This window comes from Limulus polyphemus, unplaced genomic scaffold, assembly GCF_000517525.1.
Source record: "Limulus polyphemus unplaced genomic scaffold, Limulus_polyphemus-2.1.2 Scaffold86, whole genome shotgun sequence".
NCBI lineage: Eukaryota > Metazoa > Arthropoda > Merostomata > Xiphosura > Limulidae > Limulus > Limulus polyphemus.
Window position 1 is genome coordinate 685,375 of NW_013665696.1, and position 23,070 is coordinate 708,444.

Sequence of the window (23,070 nt, forward strand, 5' to 3'; positions counted from 1 at the left end):
TGGTTCATTCAGAAAACTTACTAGCCTGAGTGCCTGCCTCCTCAGTCATCTGGCACGTTGCCGTCTGTTAGAAATCGGCAATGATTGGCGCGTGACAGAACCTCTCTTCATTGGCAGCAACACACATCACAGCCGACGTCCTATTTAGGAGCGACAGGTAGGAGCCAATGAAAACAGGTGATCTCAGCAGACGGTCGAGTCGTTCCGTCTTGGACAGGTGAGATTGCACGCGCCACTCACGAAAGAAGCGATCACTTTATACAGGTTAGTTGAACAGACTGTCCAACCTATGTCTAGTGGCACAGCGGTCTTAGCCTCGGTTTCACTATACTCCAGGTGTTCTTCTTTCATGGCTTCCGAGATGGCGGACTTCCACGATGTGAGTAAGACATCTAACTCTCTATAACTGACATTGACTTACAATTTGTTTCAACGAAATGTTACATGATGTAGTAGTAAGTAAAGCTGTCAAAGTTTTATCGTAACTTACTGCTTACTATAGTGGAGATTGACTATTTTAGTAAATGTGATAATTTTGTGTAATATATCTTTTTTCTAATTGAAAACAAACTCATGTGCGATTACAGCGCCACCTCCTGGACTTTCGCGAAGTAAAATTCAAAACAATTAAAATGAACGCTTTGAAAGAAACAGCCTTGAAAAGGCTTCCCACTTTATTATTTTTTTACTTCTCAGTTTCTCGCCATGTGAAATAAATCCTTCAGATGAAACCGACCGTTAGCAAAGGGTTCTCTAGTTTTGTTAGGTATAACCAAAAAAAAAAAATTCTTTGATACTTTATTTCGAGATTACGTTGCAGCTGATATACATAGTTACACCTCTGTGTGTGCAATTTTTTCATGTTTAGTTGAGATATAAGTAGATTACTTCTAGAGTTAAAAGATTCTTACCCTTCAAAAATATGTGTCAGTATTATTTTCTAAAAACTTTTTTTGTTTCTGGCTATAAAACTTTTACGAAATAAACAATAACAAAACGTTTAAAATTTACCTGTATATGCTTGTCGAACTGTTCAAGAAATGAAAGCCTAAATTAACAGTGTTAAATTTCCCCGCTAAGGTTTAACCTTAATGTGCGAAGATAGAAGTATGTGATGAACGTCAGGTAACACCTCCCTACAAATTAGTATAGACTGTACAGTTAAATTCCATTAGGCTGCATTTCATGAGCTACTCAATAAAGGTTACGCGGTTTACTGAAAGCTTTACACGTGTTAAGGTTCTATAGTTTGACAAAGTTCGAACGATGTAGGTTTTTTAGTTCATGCAATATATCAAATTCAGTGTCTATGAGTTTAAGCAAGTACAATGTTAAAATTGTTCTAATGAGTTAGGTAAGTTCAACGTAAACATTTTCTTTAGCTTGTATTTAGCGTATTTCGTAAACATATACTAAACAGGTGGGAATGCGTCATTTTTACGTGCTACAGAACTGTTCTTGAACTAACTATCGATTGCAGGAATATTGTTACGATAATCGTTATACAAGTAATCTACAATAATTTTTCATTAGCTGATTAATGCTCGAGTAATCGCTTACTTTTAAGGTATTCCTGAGAGATATTTCAATTTTACTGATGTTCACGTAGCTAAATAAAGCTGACAGGAAGACTTCCACTACGCAACAGCTTGGATTTAAGTGCTGAGGAAATTTCACTGGAGGCAACATTACGCCCATTTTCGCCAACGCAGTGAAAGGGCTCCAACCCCTTTAATTGATGCCTGCAATCACAAATAACCTGTTTTAATTTTTTTATTTTACAGTTCGGACTGTTTATTGATGATAAGCTATCTTGAAGTCGCAGTTTTACGTTAATATATACTCCTCATGCATATCTTAATGTGGTGTACGCCCGCGTACGTACCACACGTACGTAGATATATATATATGAAGTATGACAAAATAGGAAAAATATTCATTCTAGGTTTGTTTGTAATTAAGCACAAAGCTATACAATAGGCTATCTGTGCTCTGCCCACCACGGGTATCGAACCCCAGTTTTTAGCGTTCTAAGTCTGAAGACATACCGCTGTGTCACTGGGGGGGGGGGCTTATTCATTCTATAGCTGGCAGAAAAAAAACTAATATATCGGAGAAGAAGTTTCCTGAGGAGTGCATTTCCTTTTAATCTCTGACATTTCGTCACTTCTACTAAATTGCACAAAATAATGTACTCGTACGTTGTTATTCCTTAGTTTGTTCATCCGAACGACACATTATGCACGCAATGGCTGAGCGACCAGGTCAGAGACACCTATTGTTCCGGCATATTTGGTTATAATTTTAAACTGCGAACCAGAGGGAAATCAACCAGTAGATAGCACCCACCGCCCGAAGCAGATATTCCTAAGTGGATATCGGGATTGACTGTCGCTCTTATACGCACTCTAGCTTAAAATGCGACTCAGACCTGAGACCATCGGATCCAAAGTCTTATACGCTCGGGCCTTTTTAATCTAAATTTTTTAACAATAGCTTCCTCTCAAATTAATAGATTTCGATTCGCTGTAGGCCTAAACTACAAAGTGTTTGAGTAAAACTTATATAACTGTATATACATATATATAACAATATACATGTGTGTGTATGTATATAAAGCAGTCATATATATTTACATTTACCTAGATGTTGGGTGGTTTGTTGTTAAGGGCAGGGCAACATAATGGGTTCTCTGTGCTCTTCCAACCACGGGTATCGAAACCCGATTTTTAGCGTTTAAGCGCTGAGCCACTGAGGAGCCAAAAAAAAAAAAAAATTCTGGATATAAACATTTACCCATCTGTTATTATTTTACAACACGTAAGTTATATATAAATAGCAGTTTGTCAGTTTTTTAACAAACACCTCCCTAGGCTGAGTAAAATTATCTTCCTACAAAGAGACGCCTCTAGTTTTGAATAGTTTCACAGAATAGTTTCAAGCCGTGTCATCCGAAATACCTATCGCGTAACATCAAGGTAATATAACTTTGAAATAACGAAACCTGAGATGAGACATGTTTCATAAAAAACATCAATACTACAGAGAATAATTGGTGAAGTGTGACGATAAAAGCACACGCACACGAAAACTGGGGTTGTTCATATTAAACAAGATATTGTGAACGGTTATAGGTCTAACAATTATAGCATTCTATTGTGAAGAGATGTAAAACGACCAGTACAAAAACCCGTCAAAAATGGCGGGAAACCAAAGTCTATCAAATTGGAATCCTCCAATACTCATTTGCAAATTCGCCGCCGATAAATAGACATAAGAAAAATAAAGAACCTTCTAGCTTCGGGAAACCAAAGCCTATCATGAACAATATCTACTTTACCTAAAGAGTGTCTCTTCCCAGCATCGATCCTTGTCCCAGCGTTTATTGATCACAGTTATTTTGTTATCACATCAATTGTATTATTTCAATAGTTCTCTTAAAACCACATTTCTTGTAAATACTCGACCATCGTTCAAAACCTTCTCTTCATAACAAATGGCAAATTAATTTCACCCGGTGATAAATAAATCATTGGTGTAAAAACTACCTCCTTGACAGGCTTTTATATAGCAGGAAACGTGCTGAAATTTAGGAGCTATTTACGCCTATGTTAGCGATTGAATTCAACTAAAATTGGAACGGGTAATGCAAAAAGGAAGTTTTATAGGAGGAAAAGTGGAATTGGACTCGTGTAATCACGAAATTCGGAGAAATCAAGCGTGACTAACCGACACTTGGATTTTATGATTATGATGTTAAGATATGGTTATATATAAAGAACGGTAAGAAAACAAATATGAAGAGAAGTTTTGAAAATACATTTCACACGACAATTTTGTCTCCCGGTGAGACAGCGGTAAGTTTACGCACTTACAATGCTAAAATTCGCGGTTCGATTCCACGTGGTAGACACAGCAGATAACCCAATGTGACTTTGCTCGAAATTGAATAAACATGTACATTTTATAACTAATCAATATATAACATAGAGGGCAAGGTTTAAGAACGGCGTTCAAACGAGCGGTTAGTTCCAAAGAAGCACTGTATGTTGTACTTGTTCTTGTTATATTGTATAACCCTTACGTCCATATTCCTAGCACCCCTATCTAGATTAATCACGTCAAAAACAGACCACAGATACAGCAATATAATTATACGCACTTCTCGAATAGAGCGTACGATGTATGAAACCTCGACGTTTTAAAAGTTAACTGTCTAACGTATATTTTGTTATTGATATAAAGTTTTAAAATATTGATATTTGATGTTTCTGGTTTAAAACCGAATTAAATATAATTGTTTATTAAGAACTATAAGGTTGGCCCTGTGGCAAAGCTCTGGATTTCGAAGCTGTCCAGTCAGTTTGGAATCCGTACGATACCACCAAATATCCTCCACACTTAAGCCGTGGGTGCGTTGGAATGGGAACAGTCAATCCCTTAGCGTGGATGGTAGGCTACCTCCAGTGGTTCAAAATGAGAGACCTTAGTATCTTTGCCATAAATACAAAAATAAATAAAAAATGTGTTCAGCACAATACAGAATGATGCGCATTGAATTGCAACAGGAATTTTTCGAACTTAAAACTATTCGTAAAAATAGATATAATTTTCTTCCCTTTCATATACTTACTTATTTTATCATAAAATGATCAATGTTTCTAACACAACACGAATAATATAAACGTTTAGAATTACACAAATATTACGCTTTCCAAAATTAACCTGCCTGATTTTTGACATAATTTTGTATTTAAAAAGATATTCAGATTAAAATACATGAAATTAATAAGTTTCAGATTTCTATTTTTGTGAAAAGCCACACAAAAGGGTTATATTTAAATAGGCGTCCATAATTTTCAATTGATATACTAGAGCAGAGATTCCCAAAGTGGCGTTCGCGGAACCCCCCGGGGGCTGCAGAAAAGTGTCAAGGGGATGTACCCAGCATATACAGGTTCAATGGGCGAGGGCCTCAGTCAGGATGCGGAATGTTTTGGGGGGATTTGTGCTGAGAAATTTTGGGATCCCTGGACTAGAGGGAATGAAGTGTAGTCAACAGCACCCACCGTCAATTCTTCGACTACTCCAATCTAAATAAATAATAGGACTTTGCCGTCATCATTCCAGTGCACCCACTGCTTCAAAGTGCAGAGCGTATTTCTAGAGCAACCAATCCGAAGAACCACGAGTCTTGGGATTCGCAGTCCGAGCACAATATTCACTGAGCCACGCCTGGTCCAACCTTGTTAAGAACCACTTATATTTTATTGTTTACATACCCTTACCTTAATAAATACACAGCATTGATGTATTACTATTATTGAACCTTGTTTTAGTTCAAAACTTACAAAACAAAATAATATGATCGTCGATTGATAATTTGATCTGATTCTACTATATATGCAGGCATTTGATCTGATTCTACTATATATGCAGGCATTTTGTTACATTGAAATTTCACGTTTTGCGATTGTGGTTTGAATTTTTTCTGAAAGGGTGAATTTTTTTTCTAGATGATTAGTTCAACCTCTTTCACCTAGACAAAGTGTGTTCACTTGAAATCTTCTTTTCATTCATTTCAAATTACAAACGACTTCCTTTCCCCTGTGCCAATAAAAACAATATTTAAAACATACAGTTTTCGGATCATAACAGTCCTCTTCAAACATTTTGAGTTAACTATTCGTGTATTTTAGTCAAACTAGTAAAGTAGCGGATACCTGACAGTTACGGCAAATATAAGAAAAATAGGTTCATTAGATAACTCATACGTGCGAAGTCATTTAGTTTAAGTATGAGCTACTTGAAATTCCAAGGCCTCTCGCTCTTATGTGCAGATTTGGCAGTCAAACCTCGATTTCCATGAGTTGTGAATAGAACTCCGTGCTGATCCAAAAATTAAGAATGAAAACGTAACGAAAGTCTGACGTCATTCTGTCCAGCACATGACTTCATATCCTTCGCCGACAAAGAAAAAACCTTGAGCGTTATCTACGTGTTAGGTAACCAAAACACAGAGGAGGTTTTTGTTGTTGTTTTATTCCGGTGAACTTAACAACATGGATATAATGAGAAAGAATGAAATAAATTCATCAAACATGGTATAAGATAAATAAGATTTGTGCTCATTACGTCATCTGACGTTAAAAAAGTAAATTAAGCTGAAATGTTATTCTGACTTAAGATAGCATTTATCATTTTAAATCTATAACCAAGAATATTCCATAGGCTTTCTCGAAGCTTTAGAACAATCGATGCCCCTAGAAATATCTGTAGCACCTAAATCACGTACGAATAGTTAATATGAGCCACATACTAGCTCAATCATTTTCACAAATATCATTATAATCAATATATATATATATAATAGCTGACGTACCCGTTCAACGCAGGGGGAAGACATGGGTTCCTCCGGGGGTTCGGTTACAGAGGGGCATCAAATCCAAACTCTGACACTTCTGTAGTACTCTCCGGACGGCCTCACGGTTACAAATCATGTTTGATAACAATCGGTCCAGCGGTTCGCTAGTTATAAGCGGTCAAATACTTTTCTCAAATAGGGTTCATGTGTAAATATATATATAATGTTTAAAGGTTTAATCACAACAAGCCAATTATAAAGAATTTTCGCGTACTTCGTAGAGCACGATGGTGTTTACAAAACAAAAACTTTTGTCTACCGAATATTTTTTGGTTTCAAATAGTGTCATTACATTGTCATTTAAGTGGTTTCTAGTGCGCATTTCAACAAGTTATAGGATTAATGTAAACTTTACTTTTATCCGGACGCATAAATGCCAAGTTTTCACGTATTTTATCCGTAAAATGAAACATGTAACCTAAAACACATGGTGCATACATATATTTTCGCACAAACACCTATATCTATACATTTCTGTTTATGAGTTATTATAAATATTTATTCATTCATACATTAATGTTAATTACAGTTCCGCACTTATTTTTATACATATTGATATGCTTCGTATTAATGTTTAATGTTATGACGTTATTGGTGAAAAAAGTTACTTTCATTTGGATACTTTTAAGGATTCGACTAAAACTTGGATGAAAAACATTTAAATCCCTTCATTAGCATTTACCAAATAAAGTTTAGAACAAAACAAAAGCTTGCCATATATATATAGAATAACTACTAAATAATACGTAGTCTTTATAAGTGATAACAATCATTAACAGCCAGAACAGTTACATATGCAACTTCAGAACTGACTACACAATGATGTCTGGGCCACTTAGAAGAAACTAGTCTTAAAAAGAATAATTCTACAGTAACTTTATTTGATTCAGTTACATGATGTGATGCGTAATGTGTAAATATCAAAATGTAAGAAACCAATGGCCCGAAACCCTCAGAGACGTATATTACAGTTTACTTTCCACCACCTGCTGCTTTTTATAAGGTGCACAATGCGAATCCAGGCAAGCAATTAGATATATAGAATTGTCTGTAGTACGGGTCGTGTTTGTTTGAAAATATAAAACGTAAATCTTAATATATGAATGATAAAGCAAGTAACACTACGACTAACATATTTGTGTATGCATATATATATACAGAACTATTTCCTCCCAGAGGGCGTGTTTTCTTTGGGAGCTTCATGATTAAGGTATTATGAAAGCTGCTTCTAAATTCTGATCATGATCATGCGACCTTGAATGGTCGTTTTCACCAAGAAACAATTGAGAACAACTGGGCCTCTCCTCAACTACTTCTCCCCCTCCCCATTCATAAAGTGAAACCGGTTTCTGGTAATAAAGTGGAGATTCCTAAATGTGTTTTGTTCATTTGACAATATTTTTTTAGGACTAACAGGTGTATAATATCCAGGTTAAGTAGTTAGCACAAAGGATCACCTACAAAAGTTGTAATACTTTCAATAATGTGTAAGAGACTGGAAATGGCGCATTTATACAACTGTTTCGTTGTTACTTGCTTCTCCTGAAGTAGGGAGTTTGGTTGGATGTGAGTTTAGTACTCGTCATATAGTGCTATATTCATTCCGTACAACGATATTCTTGTCTGATCATACTGTAAAAGGATAAAACGAGCGTGTGCGTGAAGTTCTACCGACAACTGACTCGTGCAGTGTCATGAAAAGCAGTAGAGAAACGAGAAAAATAAGAAATATATGTCTGATGAAAATGTAATTGATTATGAATCTCTAATGAAAAGAAGAATATAAGACAATGGAAAACTCACGCGCTAAGTACACAGGTGGATACTGAAGACGAGAGTATTTGCTGAAGTGTAGTGATTGTAAATTAATATGAACTGAAGGTGGGAGTACCTGCAGGTGTGTATTGAAGACGAGGGTTTAGTAGGTGTATACTGAAGTGAAATTATCTATAGGTATGTATTGAAGACAGGATACTACATGAGAAGGTCATTAAAACGAGTGAGTATACGCGCAGCTGTGTAAAAAACACATGAGTAGGTAGGTATACGTGTGGACTGAAGATGAGAGTATGTTCAGGTGTGTATTAAAGATAAGTGTATTTGTATATGCAGCTATGCAAAAGATAAGAGTATTTGCACGTGTGTAGGAAATACAGTAATATATGCAACTGTGTACTGACGATCAGAGTGTATCTGTTTATTGCAGACAAAGGGTATACGTAGGTGGGTAGTGAATGCTTAAGGATTTCTAAGTTTCTACTACTGATTAATGTATATGCAGAAGAAAAAATGACTACTGACAAAACTGTTTGTTTGTTGTTAAGCACAAAGCTACACAATGGGATATCTGTGCTGTACCAACCGCGGGTATCGAAAGCCGATTTTTAGTGTTATAAGCCCTCGGTCTTTTCGCTGAGCCACGGAGGATCCCATGGTCTCTGGGATTATTTAACTTAACTTGATATTCATTGACACCTCATGGATAGATCTAAGGCCAATACATATAATACATACCATGTCATAACACTCTTACCATAGCCTTTGCAGGTAGCATATCAAAATTATGGTTGAATTGTGCACTTGTTTACTTTCAGACTTTTAGTCACTCATCACTTTAAACTGGTTGAACCGTCTTTCATCAATCCACAAAAGTATGCGACAATCGTCAAAATCATAGTCCAATACTAATGTGTGTTTTTTTATACACCAAACAGAACAAGACTAAACTTTTTTTTATATATTATAGTGTTACACTGAAATTCTAGGGATAATTTAAGCTTTGTATATTGCAGCTTTTCCAAAGTATCCACATTTAAAGATATCAGGCTACAAAGACTTCACAGATAATTTCACATTGGTTGTACTAAAGTCATTGCCTAATCTCTACGTCCAGAGTACATACACTCTCGTCTTTGATACAAGCGTACAAATACTCTCGTCTTCACTACTAGGGTACAAGTACGCTCGTCTTCACTACTAGGGTACAAGTACGCTCGTCTTCACTTCAAGTGTACAAGTACTCTAGTCTTCACTACAAGTGTACAAGTATTCTCGTCTTCACTCTAGTGTACAAATACCCTCGTCTTCACTACACGTGTACAAGTACTCTCGTCTTCACTAAAAGTGTACAAGTACTCTAGTCTTCACTACTAGTGTACAAGTACTCTAGTCTTCACTACAAGTGTACAAGTACTCTAGTCTTCACTAAAAGTGTACAAGTATTCTCGTCTTTACTTCAAGTGTACAAGTAGTCTCGTCTTCACTACTAGTATACAAGTACTCTAGTCTTTACTACACGTGTACAAGTACTCTCGTCTTCACTACTAGTGTACAAGTACTCTAATCTTTACTATAAGTGTACAAGTACTCTCATCTTCACTACACGTGTACAAGTACTCTCGTCTTCACTACTTGTGTGCAAGTACTCTAGTCTTTACTATAAGCGTACAAGTACTCTCATGTTCACTACACGTGTACAAGTACTCTCATCTTCACTACACGTGTACAAGTACTCTCGTCTTCACTACTTGTGTGCAAGTACTCTAGTCTTTACTATAAGTGTACAAGTACTCTCATCTTCACTGCTAGTGTGCAAGTACTCTAGTCTTCACTACTATTGTACAAGTACTCTCGTCTTCACTACTAGTGTACAAGTACTCTCATCTTCACTACAAGTGTACAAGTACTCTAGTCTTCACTACAAGTGTACAAGTATTCACGTCTTTACTTTCATTTTCTAGGACCGTGACAAATGTCGCAGTACATATCTGTACAAGAATTCAGCGTTTACAAAAGTTTACAAAAGATGAGAACATGATGTTTACTAAAGATGAGAATAATTTGCACATCTTTACTGAAAGTTAGAGTATTTACAAGGTTAAAATAAAGACAAAACTATATGCAAAAGGTTTTGTGTATTATTTTAAATGCAGTAATTGGCTTGCTTTAGAATTTAGTCACATTCACATCGGTAAGGAAAGCATAAAACTATATATACCTTTATATCATGCAGGTAATTAACACTGAGTTCATTAAGTTTGGCTTTTTATTCCCTTGATGAATCCACAGCTAAAAAAAATATTGTTCAATTGAGGCATTATGGGATATGTCTTGAGACGCTACTTTGCAGTTTTATGCGTTCTGTTAGGATCACTTACTGTTACTTGGATGCCGGAGAATGAAAAACGAAAAAGTTCTCAAACTTTCAAGCATTCTACGAGATTTTGACTAGTGGGACAAACTAGTAAGGTTTCTTTAGTTAGTTGAAAAGATAGTTATTATAAGCCGTATTTTTCATTACAATAATTAGTAGTAAATTCTTGATGTTTGAAAATAGAGGGTTTGAGTTCGCTGTATCAGAAACTTGGCAAGATGAGGTCGTGTTACAGTTTACTTTTGCCAGAGTTTCGGTGTTGGTGGGCAACAGTTTGGTTATGAACTTTCGCGCAAAGCTACACGAGGGCTATCTGCGCTAGCCTTTGCTAATTTAGCAGTTAAAAACAAGAGGGAAGGCAGCTAGTCATCACCACCCACCGCCAACTCATGGGTTACTCTTGTACTAACAAATAGTGGGATTGACTGTCACATTAAAACGCCCCCACGGATGAAAGGGCTAGGGATTCGAACCCACGAGTTAAGCGCCCTAACCACCTGGCCATGCCGGGCAATATTGAACAGTACTGTAGAGAGACTCAAGTCTATCAGTTTACAGAAGAAAACCGAACTCCATATTGTTTTATTTACATATAAGTTATGTTGCTTTATACTCACGTTTCAAGCTTCAGCGTTGGTACAGCGTTGATCGGAGTAATTCATTAATTACTGAGTTAATAATGATGAAACTTATTAATGCAGCAGCAGTTTCGCATCCTGCACTTGTAATCAGTCAAAATGTAATTAATTGAAATTTCGTTGATACATTTATGATTAATGAAGTTTTAAGCAATCCTGATGCATTCAGTTCTATATCCCCACTGGATCCCTTCTCCCCCCTCCTGTCTTCTGTCGATCACTTTTTGAACAATTGAACTTTAGTCTTTCATTTCTTGATTAATGATAATTTGTTGTTTTGTGTGTATTGTACAGTTACTGTGTGTAAATCAAAGTCAACGATAGGGCATTGAATGTTTGGTACTATCAATACATTACTTAAAACAATCCCTATATATATATATATTGTCCAATTAGTTCAGTAGATTTACGCCAGTAGCTTTAAAGACCTTAAAATGACCTTTCGAGTTTTAAATGTCAAGGTCACAACCAAGAATGACTTTATGAATTTTAGATATTAGCTCGACAATTAACAAACTACTATATAAAACTGGAAAAAAGTAACAAATTTGTGAACGGAATATCAAATTTAGAAGCTGTTTTTGAAGTTAAAAGATAGGGGAAAATCAGAAGTAACTCACTAGAAAAACATAGACTTGAGCTACAGGCATATATATATATATATATATTAATATGTTCATCATGTCAAGAAAAAAAAAAAGAAGGTTCAAGAAGTCTTGATACAAAATGATAAAAACCCTACAACCCGATCGATTTCGAAAGTCCACCTTGATCAGAGCGTGGCTTAATGACTAAACGTTTTTGAAAGACTAGGAAAAGATTTGAACCGTATGAAACGCGAGTTAAGTTATATTAGATTATTAATATTGATTTCTATTCAGAACAAGCTTCCTTCTTATATTAAAAATAAATATCAACTCGGTACTGTGTATAGCTAATTTGATGTAATGTTCTTGCGATATTAATTATATAGATTAGAATGCATTGTTTCGTCATATGAATGCTGTCACTGTTGACGAACCCTCTCGGCAATTCTAATTACAGATTAGAATGTACCGTCATTATCTGTAAAGTAGTACAGAAATCAGTAACGCCCAGAGTTGTTTCATAGAAACTTAAAACATGTTTCTCTGCCGGTTCAACTAAACAGTTTCTACTCAAATAACCATTTCCTCGAGCCAACTACTCTGTCTTTTGTGATTTAGTTAAATACATTGCAAATGATTACAATAAATTGCAACTAATTCTTGAAGTGATACACTGATGTGCTTACTAATATGTTTTACATTACAAGTCATTTTTTTGCAAAGTTCTTATAACTTACTTTTCATTAACCAATTTATTGGCTTTTTATTTTGTGTTAAAAACTGTTAGTTACACTACCATCAACTGTTCTTGTACCCAAATAGGCTTAAAACACGTTTCTCTAAGTCATTATCTGTAAAGTAGTTCGGAAATCAGTAATACTCAGAGTTGCTTCATAGAAACTGAAAACACGTTTCTCTAAGTCATTATCTGTAAAGTAGTACGGAAATCAGTAATACTCAGAGCTGCTTCATAGAAACTTAAAGCACATTTCTCTAAGTCATTATCTGTAAAGTTGTACGGAAATCAGTAATACTCAGAGTTGCTTTATAAAAACTTAAAACATGTTTCTCTTTTCTATGAAGCAACTCTGAGTATTACTGATTTCCGTACTACTTTACAGATGTTAACGGGTAAAAACTTCTTTGAAAAACAATTTTCAGATAAACATATGAAACAGAAAAGCATTCATACAAAAGAATGAGAGTACATGAAAGATGACAGATTCCACTCAACACCCCACAGAAAGAAGGTCACCAGGGGTTGACTCTTTTCTCGTCACTGAAGTTTTGCCAGTTCTGCCCAACCGCGCGAGAAAATACGTGTATACAAGAAGAGATATATCAACTCCGCATATCCTGTGGGTGCCAACGTATTTTTCTTCATTACGAATGCTTTTGTGTTTTTCCCATTCGGTTCATGCTGATGACGAATATATTGCAACGAATAACATATACGTCCGTATGATCAGTACAAATAAACCTGCAATTAAACCTCGGCTCATAGATAGCAGCGTAACGTATGTGTCATCTATCAACGATCTTTTCCAGTATACAATATATTACACATTCTATACATAAGCTTCATCCATTCCAGTAGTCTGCTGGGTGCTAGGGTTAGGCCACGCCCTCTTATTTCATACCTTGAACAAAGTCTAGGTATGTAACTGGAGATCAAGGAGTAGTTAGGTTTAGGTGAGGCATCGATATGTAGTGCGAGCGTATTAATTTGTGTACTAACTCCTTGGGCAGAATAATGTTTCTTTTGCGACTCTAATTAATCATATGATTAGTTTTAATCAATGTCGGACGTGTCTTAGGTACGTATATACGTACTTGCAACGTTAAATCAGGATGGAAATAATTTGTTAAGGGAAATATCACGACATCTGGTTTCGTCACTGTCTACAACACAACCAAAGCTTATATGAAACTTGTATATGTTTTGAGGTCATTTAGTTCAATAAGAAATTACTTTGTTGTGTCGCGATATGTAGAAAATTGAGATTTACATTTTAATTTTAACAGATATTTTGGAAAGGCTGACTGACTTGTTACATCAACTTATTTGTAGGCAAAATACTTAACTTGTACGTTTGAGATAAGACACATGTGAAGGCATTTAATCTATAGCCCTTAAAACTTACCTTTCTGGGTGAAGTAGCTAGTCATAAACTTGTTTTTCAGATAAATTAAAATGCTACACCTAAAGTATACATAATGATAATATTCTAATATTTTTTCTTTTAAGAAACGTGTGACTATTTTTTTTTTATTTTTTACTTGCAGATGTGGCAAGACATAGAGAGCGTGTTATTAGGAGATATGGCCGGTCCTTGTACCCCGAACGGAATGCAGTCCATCCAGACAGAAAGCCGACCGCTCCCTCCTTCCGCTGTCACCGCCATTACTCCGGTAGAACTCACTTCGGTACCGCGCCAACAGTTTCCGACACAACAACAATTACTGTCCCCGGTAGCCACTCTCCAGTACGCAGCACCGCCTCAGATGGTAGACGGCCGTCGACCGGAAGAAAATCGCTTGGAAATGGATCTGGGGATAACTTTAGAAGGAATCAAGCAAGCTTATAACGAGGAATCAGCTATTTCAAACCCTAACGTTAAATGTGAAATGGTTATGAATGGGCCGCTACCTGATGCTACTAATAATACGGAATCGCTTCGTATATACAACCCTATCCCTTATGGTCAGAGGTATAATACTGTGTATTCTGAGATCAAATATGAAAATCAACATTGCCCTAACAATCCAACTACGGAATATTTTAGTGGTCACTGGACAGCCTACAATTGTGCGATGCCCAGTCATCATGTTTCACCTCCAGTCACTCCAGACAATCATACAATCAGATATACTTACCAGACTGACCCTTACGGAGGCTATCACCCAACTATGGCCAAAGCACCTACTGGATTATTTCGACAACATTCGTCGTCAAACATGCCCCAAACATATCCCTCCCCATATCCTACTCATTCTAGAATGGTGACTCCACCCACTTCTCCTCATCTGGCCGAGCTTCTGGCCTCTGGCCGAAGCTCTGTTGGAGGTAATACATTGTGTTCTGGAGATTCTCTTCAGCCCGCACCACCTAAACCTCGGCGTGTTCGCCGATCTAGGGGTCCCAAAAAAGTAACTGTTCACAATTGCTCTTATCCTGGTTGTACGAAAACCTACTCTAAAAGTTCGCATCTGAAAGCTCACCTCCGGACTCATACCGGTGAGAAACCCTACCAGTGCACGTGGAAAGGATGTAGCTGGAAATTCGCCCGCTCTGACGAATTGACCAGACACTACCGAAAACATACTGGTGACAGACCCTTCCAGTGTCGTCTATGTGAGCGTGCATTTTCCAGGTCGGACCATTTGTCGCTCCATATGAAAAGACATTCCGAAATTGTTTGATTTAGTGATCAGGCGGTTTATACGAGGTCAGGTTGTGGATGTCGGTTTACTGTATGTCCCGATGACAGATCTCTGAAAGCCGCCATGGTACCAATAAAGGCGTGCTCTAGTCATGAACGGTTGATTAGACCCTACTCACATACCCCCTCCCCCTACCTGATGTCCCGAAGGTTCTTCCAATTTCGTTAACTCTTGCTAGGCCTCGACTATTGGGAATATGAACAATGTCCATTGATTCAATCAAAGTGTATTCTACAAGACGGTTAGTGAAGGTAAATCAAATACGAACTAATATTCTATTTCTCTCTCTGTTTGAAGTTAAGGTTATTTGATAATCTTATCAGGGTAACAGAACTATAAAAACAAATTACTGACGCGTTATTTCTACTGAGGGGGCATTCGTGATTTCTGCCAAATGCCTAAGATCAAAGGACTAAAATGATTGAATTTCGTTTTCAGATACGGTTATTATAATATATAGTATTCATAGAAAAAAGCGATTTTATATAAGCACTGAATCTGAAATAATGTTAGGCAAAAAAAAAAAGAAAAGAGCAACAACTTGAAACTTATTGAAGATGTTTTTATACTTTTTTACTGTATTCATTAGAAATTTATAGTTGATATAAATAGGGGATTGAACTAATACATTTTTCTTAAACTGACCGCCTGGCTTGCGGTGTCTAAAAGAAAAACAAATCCTTTAAAATCGATAGATATAAATCCTGTACCTCTAGTCTCTATGTCATAAAAACCTAAAGTTATCGCAGTTGATTTTATTTCCTTAGATAAAAGAGTGTTTTGATTTATCAACGGAACATCAACACTGTATTAAAATACCACTGAAATAGTACAGCAAATATGAAAATAAACCAATTTAAATAAATTGTAAATAATATGAATTCAAAGTGTTGTTGTTTTTTTTAGGCTGTACTTTACTGATTTCAGTGACTGAACAAAATATATTAAAGACTGTACGGTAAAATACAGTCTAACCACGATGACGCTCAAATTCAAGTCTCCGCAGAACACATGTGCCTGATTTGTCTGTTGTGAATCGTTTTAAATCAGATATATATATATATATGCGAATAATAATTTGTTTACAGAGATGTATTAATATACGATTGTTTACCACGAGTTATTAAAGTCTTGAACTGAATTTTTGATACAAATTAACTGTAATTATTTGAAAATGAAACATATATTGCTACCTCATCGACTAAAATGCTTAGTCACATATAAATGATAGATATACTGAGCAAATGTAATTAAACTCCTTGTGTATACCTAAGATTATGAGACCATGATTTGTTTGTATCATTGAACAAGGACAATATGAATTAATTGTGTACTCCATACATATACAACTTTCGTTTGTTTGAAGTTAAGCACAAAGCTACAAAATCTGTACTCTGGCCACCACGGGTATTGAAACCAGGTTTCTAGCGTTGTAAGTCCGCAGACATACCGCTGTGCCACTGGGGGGCATACAACTTTCGTAGATATTCTTTTTTTATATACTTACACATTACCGTTAACACCGTAACTGTATATTAGTTAGCTGTAATTCCAGACTTATAAGAGTAATAATAGTAATTTTAACTATATAATTCTGTGAAGGAAGCACTAACATCAACCACAGATACTTTAAAACTATAAATCAACTGACATTATATACGGTTGAAAGATAATGTACACCCTATTATCCAATGACATAAGGTAACGAAAATCGAATTCCACTAAAAACTTAGATGAATTTGCGTTAAGCCTATTTTCCACTTAATAGCGCAGTATGTCGGGATTATTTAGTGCTTCTTGGAAACATTAATGATTGACTTGTAAAATATGAACATCATCATTCTGCCAATTTTTCAAAGTTATACAGACTATAAATGTATCTAATATAGCATTTAGTAATTAATTTCCTCATTACGCCATCACAGTGGTAACGTAAGCGAGGATTCATTGTTTCGTTGTTTTTGTGGACGAATGATTGCAGTACTTTCGTTTCATGTGGGTGTTACTAATAACAAGAGGCCCGGTATGGCCAGGTGGATAAGGCGCTCGACTCGCAAACTGAGGGTTGCGGGTTCGAATCCCCGTCCCACCAAACATGCTCGCCCTTTCAACCGTGGGGGCGTTATAATGTGACGGTCAATCCCACTATTCGTTGGTAAAAGAGTAGCCCAAGAGTTGGCGGTGGGTGGTGGTGACTAGCTGCCTTCCCTCTAGTCTTACACTGCTAAATTAGGGACGGCTAGTGCAGATAGCCCTCGTGTAGCTTTGCGCGAAATTCAAAAACAAACAAACAAACTAATATCAAGTACGATCCATTTTACTGGTAAAATTTCACTCAGAATAGCATCACTTATATAGCAACCTTAAAGATTTTATGTAGATGTTACTAATATCAAGTACGACCCATTTTACTGGTAAAATCCCCCTCACAATAGCATCACTTATATAGCAACCTTAAAGATTTTATGTAGATGTTACTAATATCAAGTATGTTCCATTTAACTGGTCAAATCTTTTTTCCTCACAATATTATCATTCATATAGCAACTTTAAAGGTTTTATGTGGATGTTACTAATATCAAGTACGATCCCTTTTACTGGTAAAATCCCCCTCACAATATCTTCACTCATATAACAACTTAAAGGATTTGGCAAGTTGAAATGTAATGAGGTTATAGAGTCCTGACACTTGTTTTTTGGTGTTTTTTTTATCACAAGTTAGACAAGAAAATAATAATATATACCGGTTCAAAATCGATAGAAATCATTATATGCATTGTTCTGATTTCTTAATAAATTAAATTATGAATTATAAAAGCATATGAGTGAAAAAAATGCTATAATATGTCAAATATACTACATCTGCCATATTCAGTGCCGACGAGGCCTTTCGCCCAATTATATCTGGGATACGACAGATGTAGTAGTGGTCCAGGCGCTATTTAAATCGTCAGTTTCATGAGAAACGACGGCTATGGTGTGGATTAGATTAAGTAAGCTAATTATAATTGTTATCAATTTTATTGCGTTATTTAGAAATCAGATTTTTAGGATAAGAGTAATCATAAAATTACTTGAAATTAAAATACTGGGAACTTTTCAAAACGGCTTGTTTACCTGTTTTCGTCTCTGTTTATTGGTCTCAAAAAATAAGCTTAAATGTCTTTTAGCATTGGGCAATTTACAAAGTTTGCCCAACAGCAGCTCACCGTTAAGTGTCTGGGCTTATAAAGCTAAGAATTTGATTTCAATACCCGCGATGGACAGATCACAAATAGCCCATTGTGTAGCTTGTCTATTTAAAAAAAAAAGGTGTTATGACAACCACACACACACACTCTCTGTAGGTCATGTTTCAATAGGGATATCTTATTTGTTGATATTTCACGCTCGATTGTATGCTTTAACCTATTTATTATTGTTGTTTCATCTATCACCATTCATATGCAGTAAGACTTTCTTTACAATTATACTTGCATTTCAACTGTAACGTACAGTACTTTGCGTTCTGTGTAAACTGCTAACTGATACCTTTACAATTATACTTGCATTTCAACTGTAACGTACAGTACTTTGCGATCTGTGTAAACTGCTAATTGATACCTTTACAATTATACTTGCATTTCAACTGTAACGTACAGTACTTTGTGATCTGTGTAAACTGATAGTTGATACTGTAAGAAAAAAATCATCCTATCAGAGGATATCATTATAGTAATTGTACTGGTTTTGACCAATTGGAAATCTAAATGAAAAATGGATGACACCCTCTAGCAAATATATATATTTTCTCTTCCTGATGTAACTTAAATATAAATCATCATAAACAACTGAATTGTTAAGAAAAAGCATCTTACTTGTTATTAAAAAACAACAACATATTTTTACTTCATTTTATTTATCACGAGTCCTATCTAAACATTCATGCGTGAATAGAAGGAACTGCTCGCGTGAATAGTATAGGGACTTCTCGTGTAATACTCGTGGCATCACATGGACCATAGTCGATTTATAGACTGTATCCATTCATCTGTTTAAGTTTTTTCGCCTGGAACTGATTGAAGGGCCTCTATGTATGTTATGCCCGCAACAAAGGTTTGAATACGTAGCGTTAACTAATAGTACCCTCACAATATACCGCCCCCCTCTTGTACAGTTTATTCCTTTCGTATTTCAACGACAAGATGTTTTGTTTTGAGAATGATTTCCGACTGATCTTTAAAACGTATTGAATATTTAGCTTCCTGTTAACTGGATTAACAGTAAATATTAGTATTTTGATGATAAGCCGGGTATGGCTTACTGATTAACGAGTTGGGCTGCGGATATAAAGGTCTGCAGTTTGTACCGTGATGCTGCTGAATAACCAGTTGTGGATGCCTTATAGAAGTGACAGTAAATCCCCTTATTCGATTTAAAACCGGACAAAGTCCTTATGGTGCTGACTGTTCTCCATCTAATCAAAATTAGTGACGGCTATTTAACTATTCAGGTTGAAAATACCAATTATCGTTATCGAACTCCTTTGAGGTCGTTTATCATTAAACATGATACGTTTTCTTCTTCGTTACTTCGTCTAATTTTTGTACACCTGCACATGGCGAACCAATAAAGAAAACGTTAAAAGAAACGAAATCGTGGATGCACAACGCAACCTTAAGCTACACAGCTCTCTTCGTAAATATTTATTTTATTGTAAACGGGTCCGAGTTTATATAATTTAGTTACAGTAAACATCATTTGCTATTTGAAAAATTCAGGAACACGTTTTTGATCTGATGCTTGTAGATATAAGTTGATTTGTACGCATGAAATTCCTGCTTCGTCTTTTTACTGAACACACTTGCAGGCCTGTGGAAAGTCAAATATACCAATAATACTAAGCATCGTGCACTAAATATTCTCCTCTGTGTAGGCCATTTTCCTATAGTACATCAAATATCCCTATGTGTACAGGTCACTTTATTGTAGTACATTAAGTATCCCTCTGTGTACAGGTAACTTTACTATAGTACACTAAGTATGTTTCTCTGTGTATAGGTTACTTTACTATAGTATATTAGGTATCCGTCTGTGTACAGGTCACTTTATTGTAGTACATTAGGTATCTCTCTCTGTGAAGGTCACTTTATTGTAGTACATTAAGTATCTCTCCGTGTGCAGGTCACTTTACTACACTAAGTATCTCTTTGTGTGCAGGTCACTTTATTGCAGTACATTAAGTATCTCTCTGTCTGCAGGTCACTTTACTACACTAAGTATCTCTTTGTATGCAGATCACTTTACTACACTAAGTATCTGTGTGCAGATCACTTTCCTGTAGTACACTAAGTAGCCCTCTTTGTGCAGGCCACTTTAGCATATAGAGTACATTAACTTTCTCTTTTTGTGCAGGTCACTTTACTACTCTAAGTATCCCTCTGTGTGTAGGTCACTTTACTGTTGTACACTAAGTATCCCTCTGTGTGTGTAGGTCACTTTACTGTTGTACACTAAGTATCCCTCTGTGTGTGCAGGTCATTTTACTGTTAGTTCAAACACATTTCAGATCCTGTTTACTCTTTAGCATTTCTTATCGTTATTAAACATTAGGTAGCTACCTATACAATCAGTAGTATCAGTATTAACAACCTCTGATTAAGGTTTTTGCATAGTAGAAATATTATGAACCACGCGGTTTTACTTGCAAACAAATTTGACAGCAACGTCGCATTAAGGGATAGTAAATTAGAAAAATTCCGTTATCATTATTTTGGTTAAAGTATTCATACATGTTTCTTCTAAAAAACAATAACAAAGGAGTCGAAAAAATTAGAAGTAGCTAAACTTCTTAACGTTGAAAAACATTATCTTCAAAACCTTTCTAATCCTTAAATTACCGACATTTTTATGCCATTCACTACCGGTGGGGTCTTCATATTGCACCGTACTGAGTGATTTTATATTTATGCCTATCATAAAACTCAGCGTAAATAACTGACGATAAAAAAAAATTGAAATCTTACATTTTCTATGTAGGTTACATGGAGAATCCTATCAGTAATTAGTTGAAATTATTGCAATACTGATAGTATTTTCGTTCTAATTTCTTTTGTATCGATTTTATAGTGCTAAGGACCTTGTAATGAACAAAAATCATGGTCCCGATTGTTTGTTTGTTAAGGATTTCGCGCAAACCTCCACGAGGGCTATCTGCGTTAGCCGTTCCTAATTTAGTAGTGTAAAACTAGAGGGAAGGCAGCTAGTCATCACCACCCACCGCTAACTCTTGGGCTACTCTTTTACCAACGAATAGTGGGATTGTTGACCATCACGTTATAACGCCCCCCCACGGCTGAAAGGGCGAGCATGTTTGGTGTGACGGGGATTCGATCCCGCGACCCTCAGATTGCGAGTCGAACGCCCTAACCACCTGGCCATGCCGGGCCTTCATGGTCCCGACAAACAGAATAATGTTGTATAAGTAGGTTATTAAAAATATGTTTTAAAACGCTCATAAGGTCGAGCCACATCTGTAATTCTAGGGTTAAAATATGTCGTATTGATGGACTCATGTAGAGTAGAAAATGAATAACAATCGTACTCATATTTCTAACAAAGTATGTGAGAAAAAAGAAAAAAACTGGTCTAAACTTAAATGAAAGGTTTTATCAAAACGCCTAAACATGCCAAACAAAAAACGAAAATTATTGAAAAGTAGCGAAAGCGTGTCCTAATATTAAAGTGCCTAGATGCAGATCGAGGGGTACAAGGTTCGAGCCGTAATGCTACTGAACACGCACTATATTTACAGTAATAGGCAATTCTATTATTCGGTTCAAAGAGCGGGACAAAGATTTTGTGGTAGCTTACTTGATGACCTCCCTCTAGTCAATAGATCAAAATTAATAGCAGTCATACATGAACTTTAGGGTTCACTGACCTAAACATCCAGACTACGTATCTTATAAAATGCTATTCACGTTAAAAATGTCTATTATTATTGAAAACTTTCAGAAAGTTACTTGCTCACATATGAAAAATTCCACAGAATCCATATTTGATCATATTTTGTGTTATGGGCTTTTCGGTGTTTATATTTCGTGACACGTGATATATACATATATATATATAGAGAGAGATGATCAGATTCATAACGTCATATTTATCTAGAGTCGCAGAGTTTACACAGACATTCCACTAAATATATCTTAAACAACATTTCCTACAGGCAACATTTCTATTAATTAATTCAAAATGCTTAAAAGCTTTACCTCTTTATCAATCCCCTGATTGTCAACAACTTAGAGAGAGGATGAGGGAGGAGGAAACTAGAATTGGACCACAGTGTATTTTAGTTTCTTTACACCTAATTTACTATTAATTACAAGCTCTGAAATTCTAGTGCTGACGATGACCTTGAAACTTTCGACGACCAAGTTTTAATGTTGACCATAAAATGAGTCTGTATGACAAACTTAGTGGTCAAACAAGCAAGCCTCTTCATTCCCACTTTGACGTTTGGTCAAAGAAACAAAGCCCTCAGTTCCTCCTATACTCTCGCTGGTGGTAATATGAATAGAACGTTTGGTACAACCTAGGTGTAGGTATAGAAAATAGAATGTTTGGTACAACCTAGGTATAGGTATAGAAAATAGAATGTTTGGTACAACCTAGGTGTAGGTATAGAAAATAGAATGTTTGGTACCACCTAGGTGTAGGTATAGAAAATAGAATGTTTGGTACAACCTAGGTGTAGGTATAGAAAATAGAATGTTTGGTACAACCTAGGTGTAGGTATAGAAAATAGAATGTTTGGTACCACCTAGGTGTAGGTATAGAAAA

General features: G+C 36.0%; 1 protein-coding gene across 2 annotated transcripts in view; it reads left to right on the top strand.

Moving 5' to 3' along the window:
• Nucleotides 1-269: 269 nt before the first annotated feature.
• The window catches only part of LOC106468237 (Krueppel-like factor 5), a 26,567-nt gene continuing 3,766 nt past the window's right edge, over nucleotides 270-23,070 (top strand). The window contains exons 1-2 of one of the 2 annotated variants that reach the window (XM_022397192.1): nucleotides 270-379; nucleotides 14,089-15,497. In XM_022397192.1, the coding sequence (XP_022252900.1) occupies nucleotides 290-379; nucleotides 14,089-15,225 (1,227 nt within the window). In that variant the 5' untranslated portion in view covers nucleotides 270-289 and the 3' untranslated portion in view covers nucleotides 15,226-15,497. Of the gene's footprint in view, nucleotides 380-13,537; nucleotides 13,620-14,088; nucleotides 15,498-23,070 lie in introns of those variants that run through there. The other variant, XM_022397195.1, reaches the window with a different exon arrangement.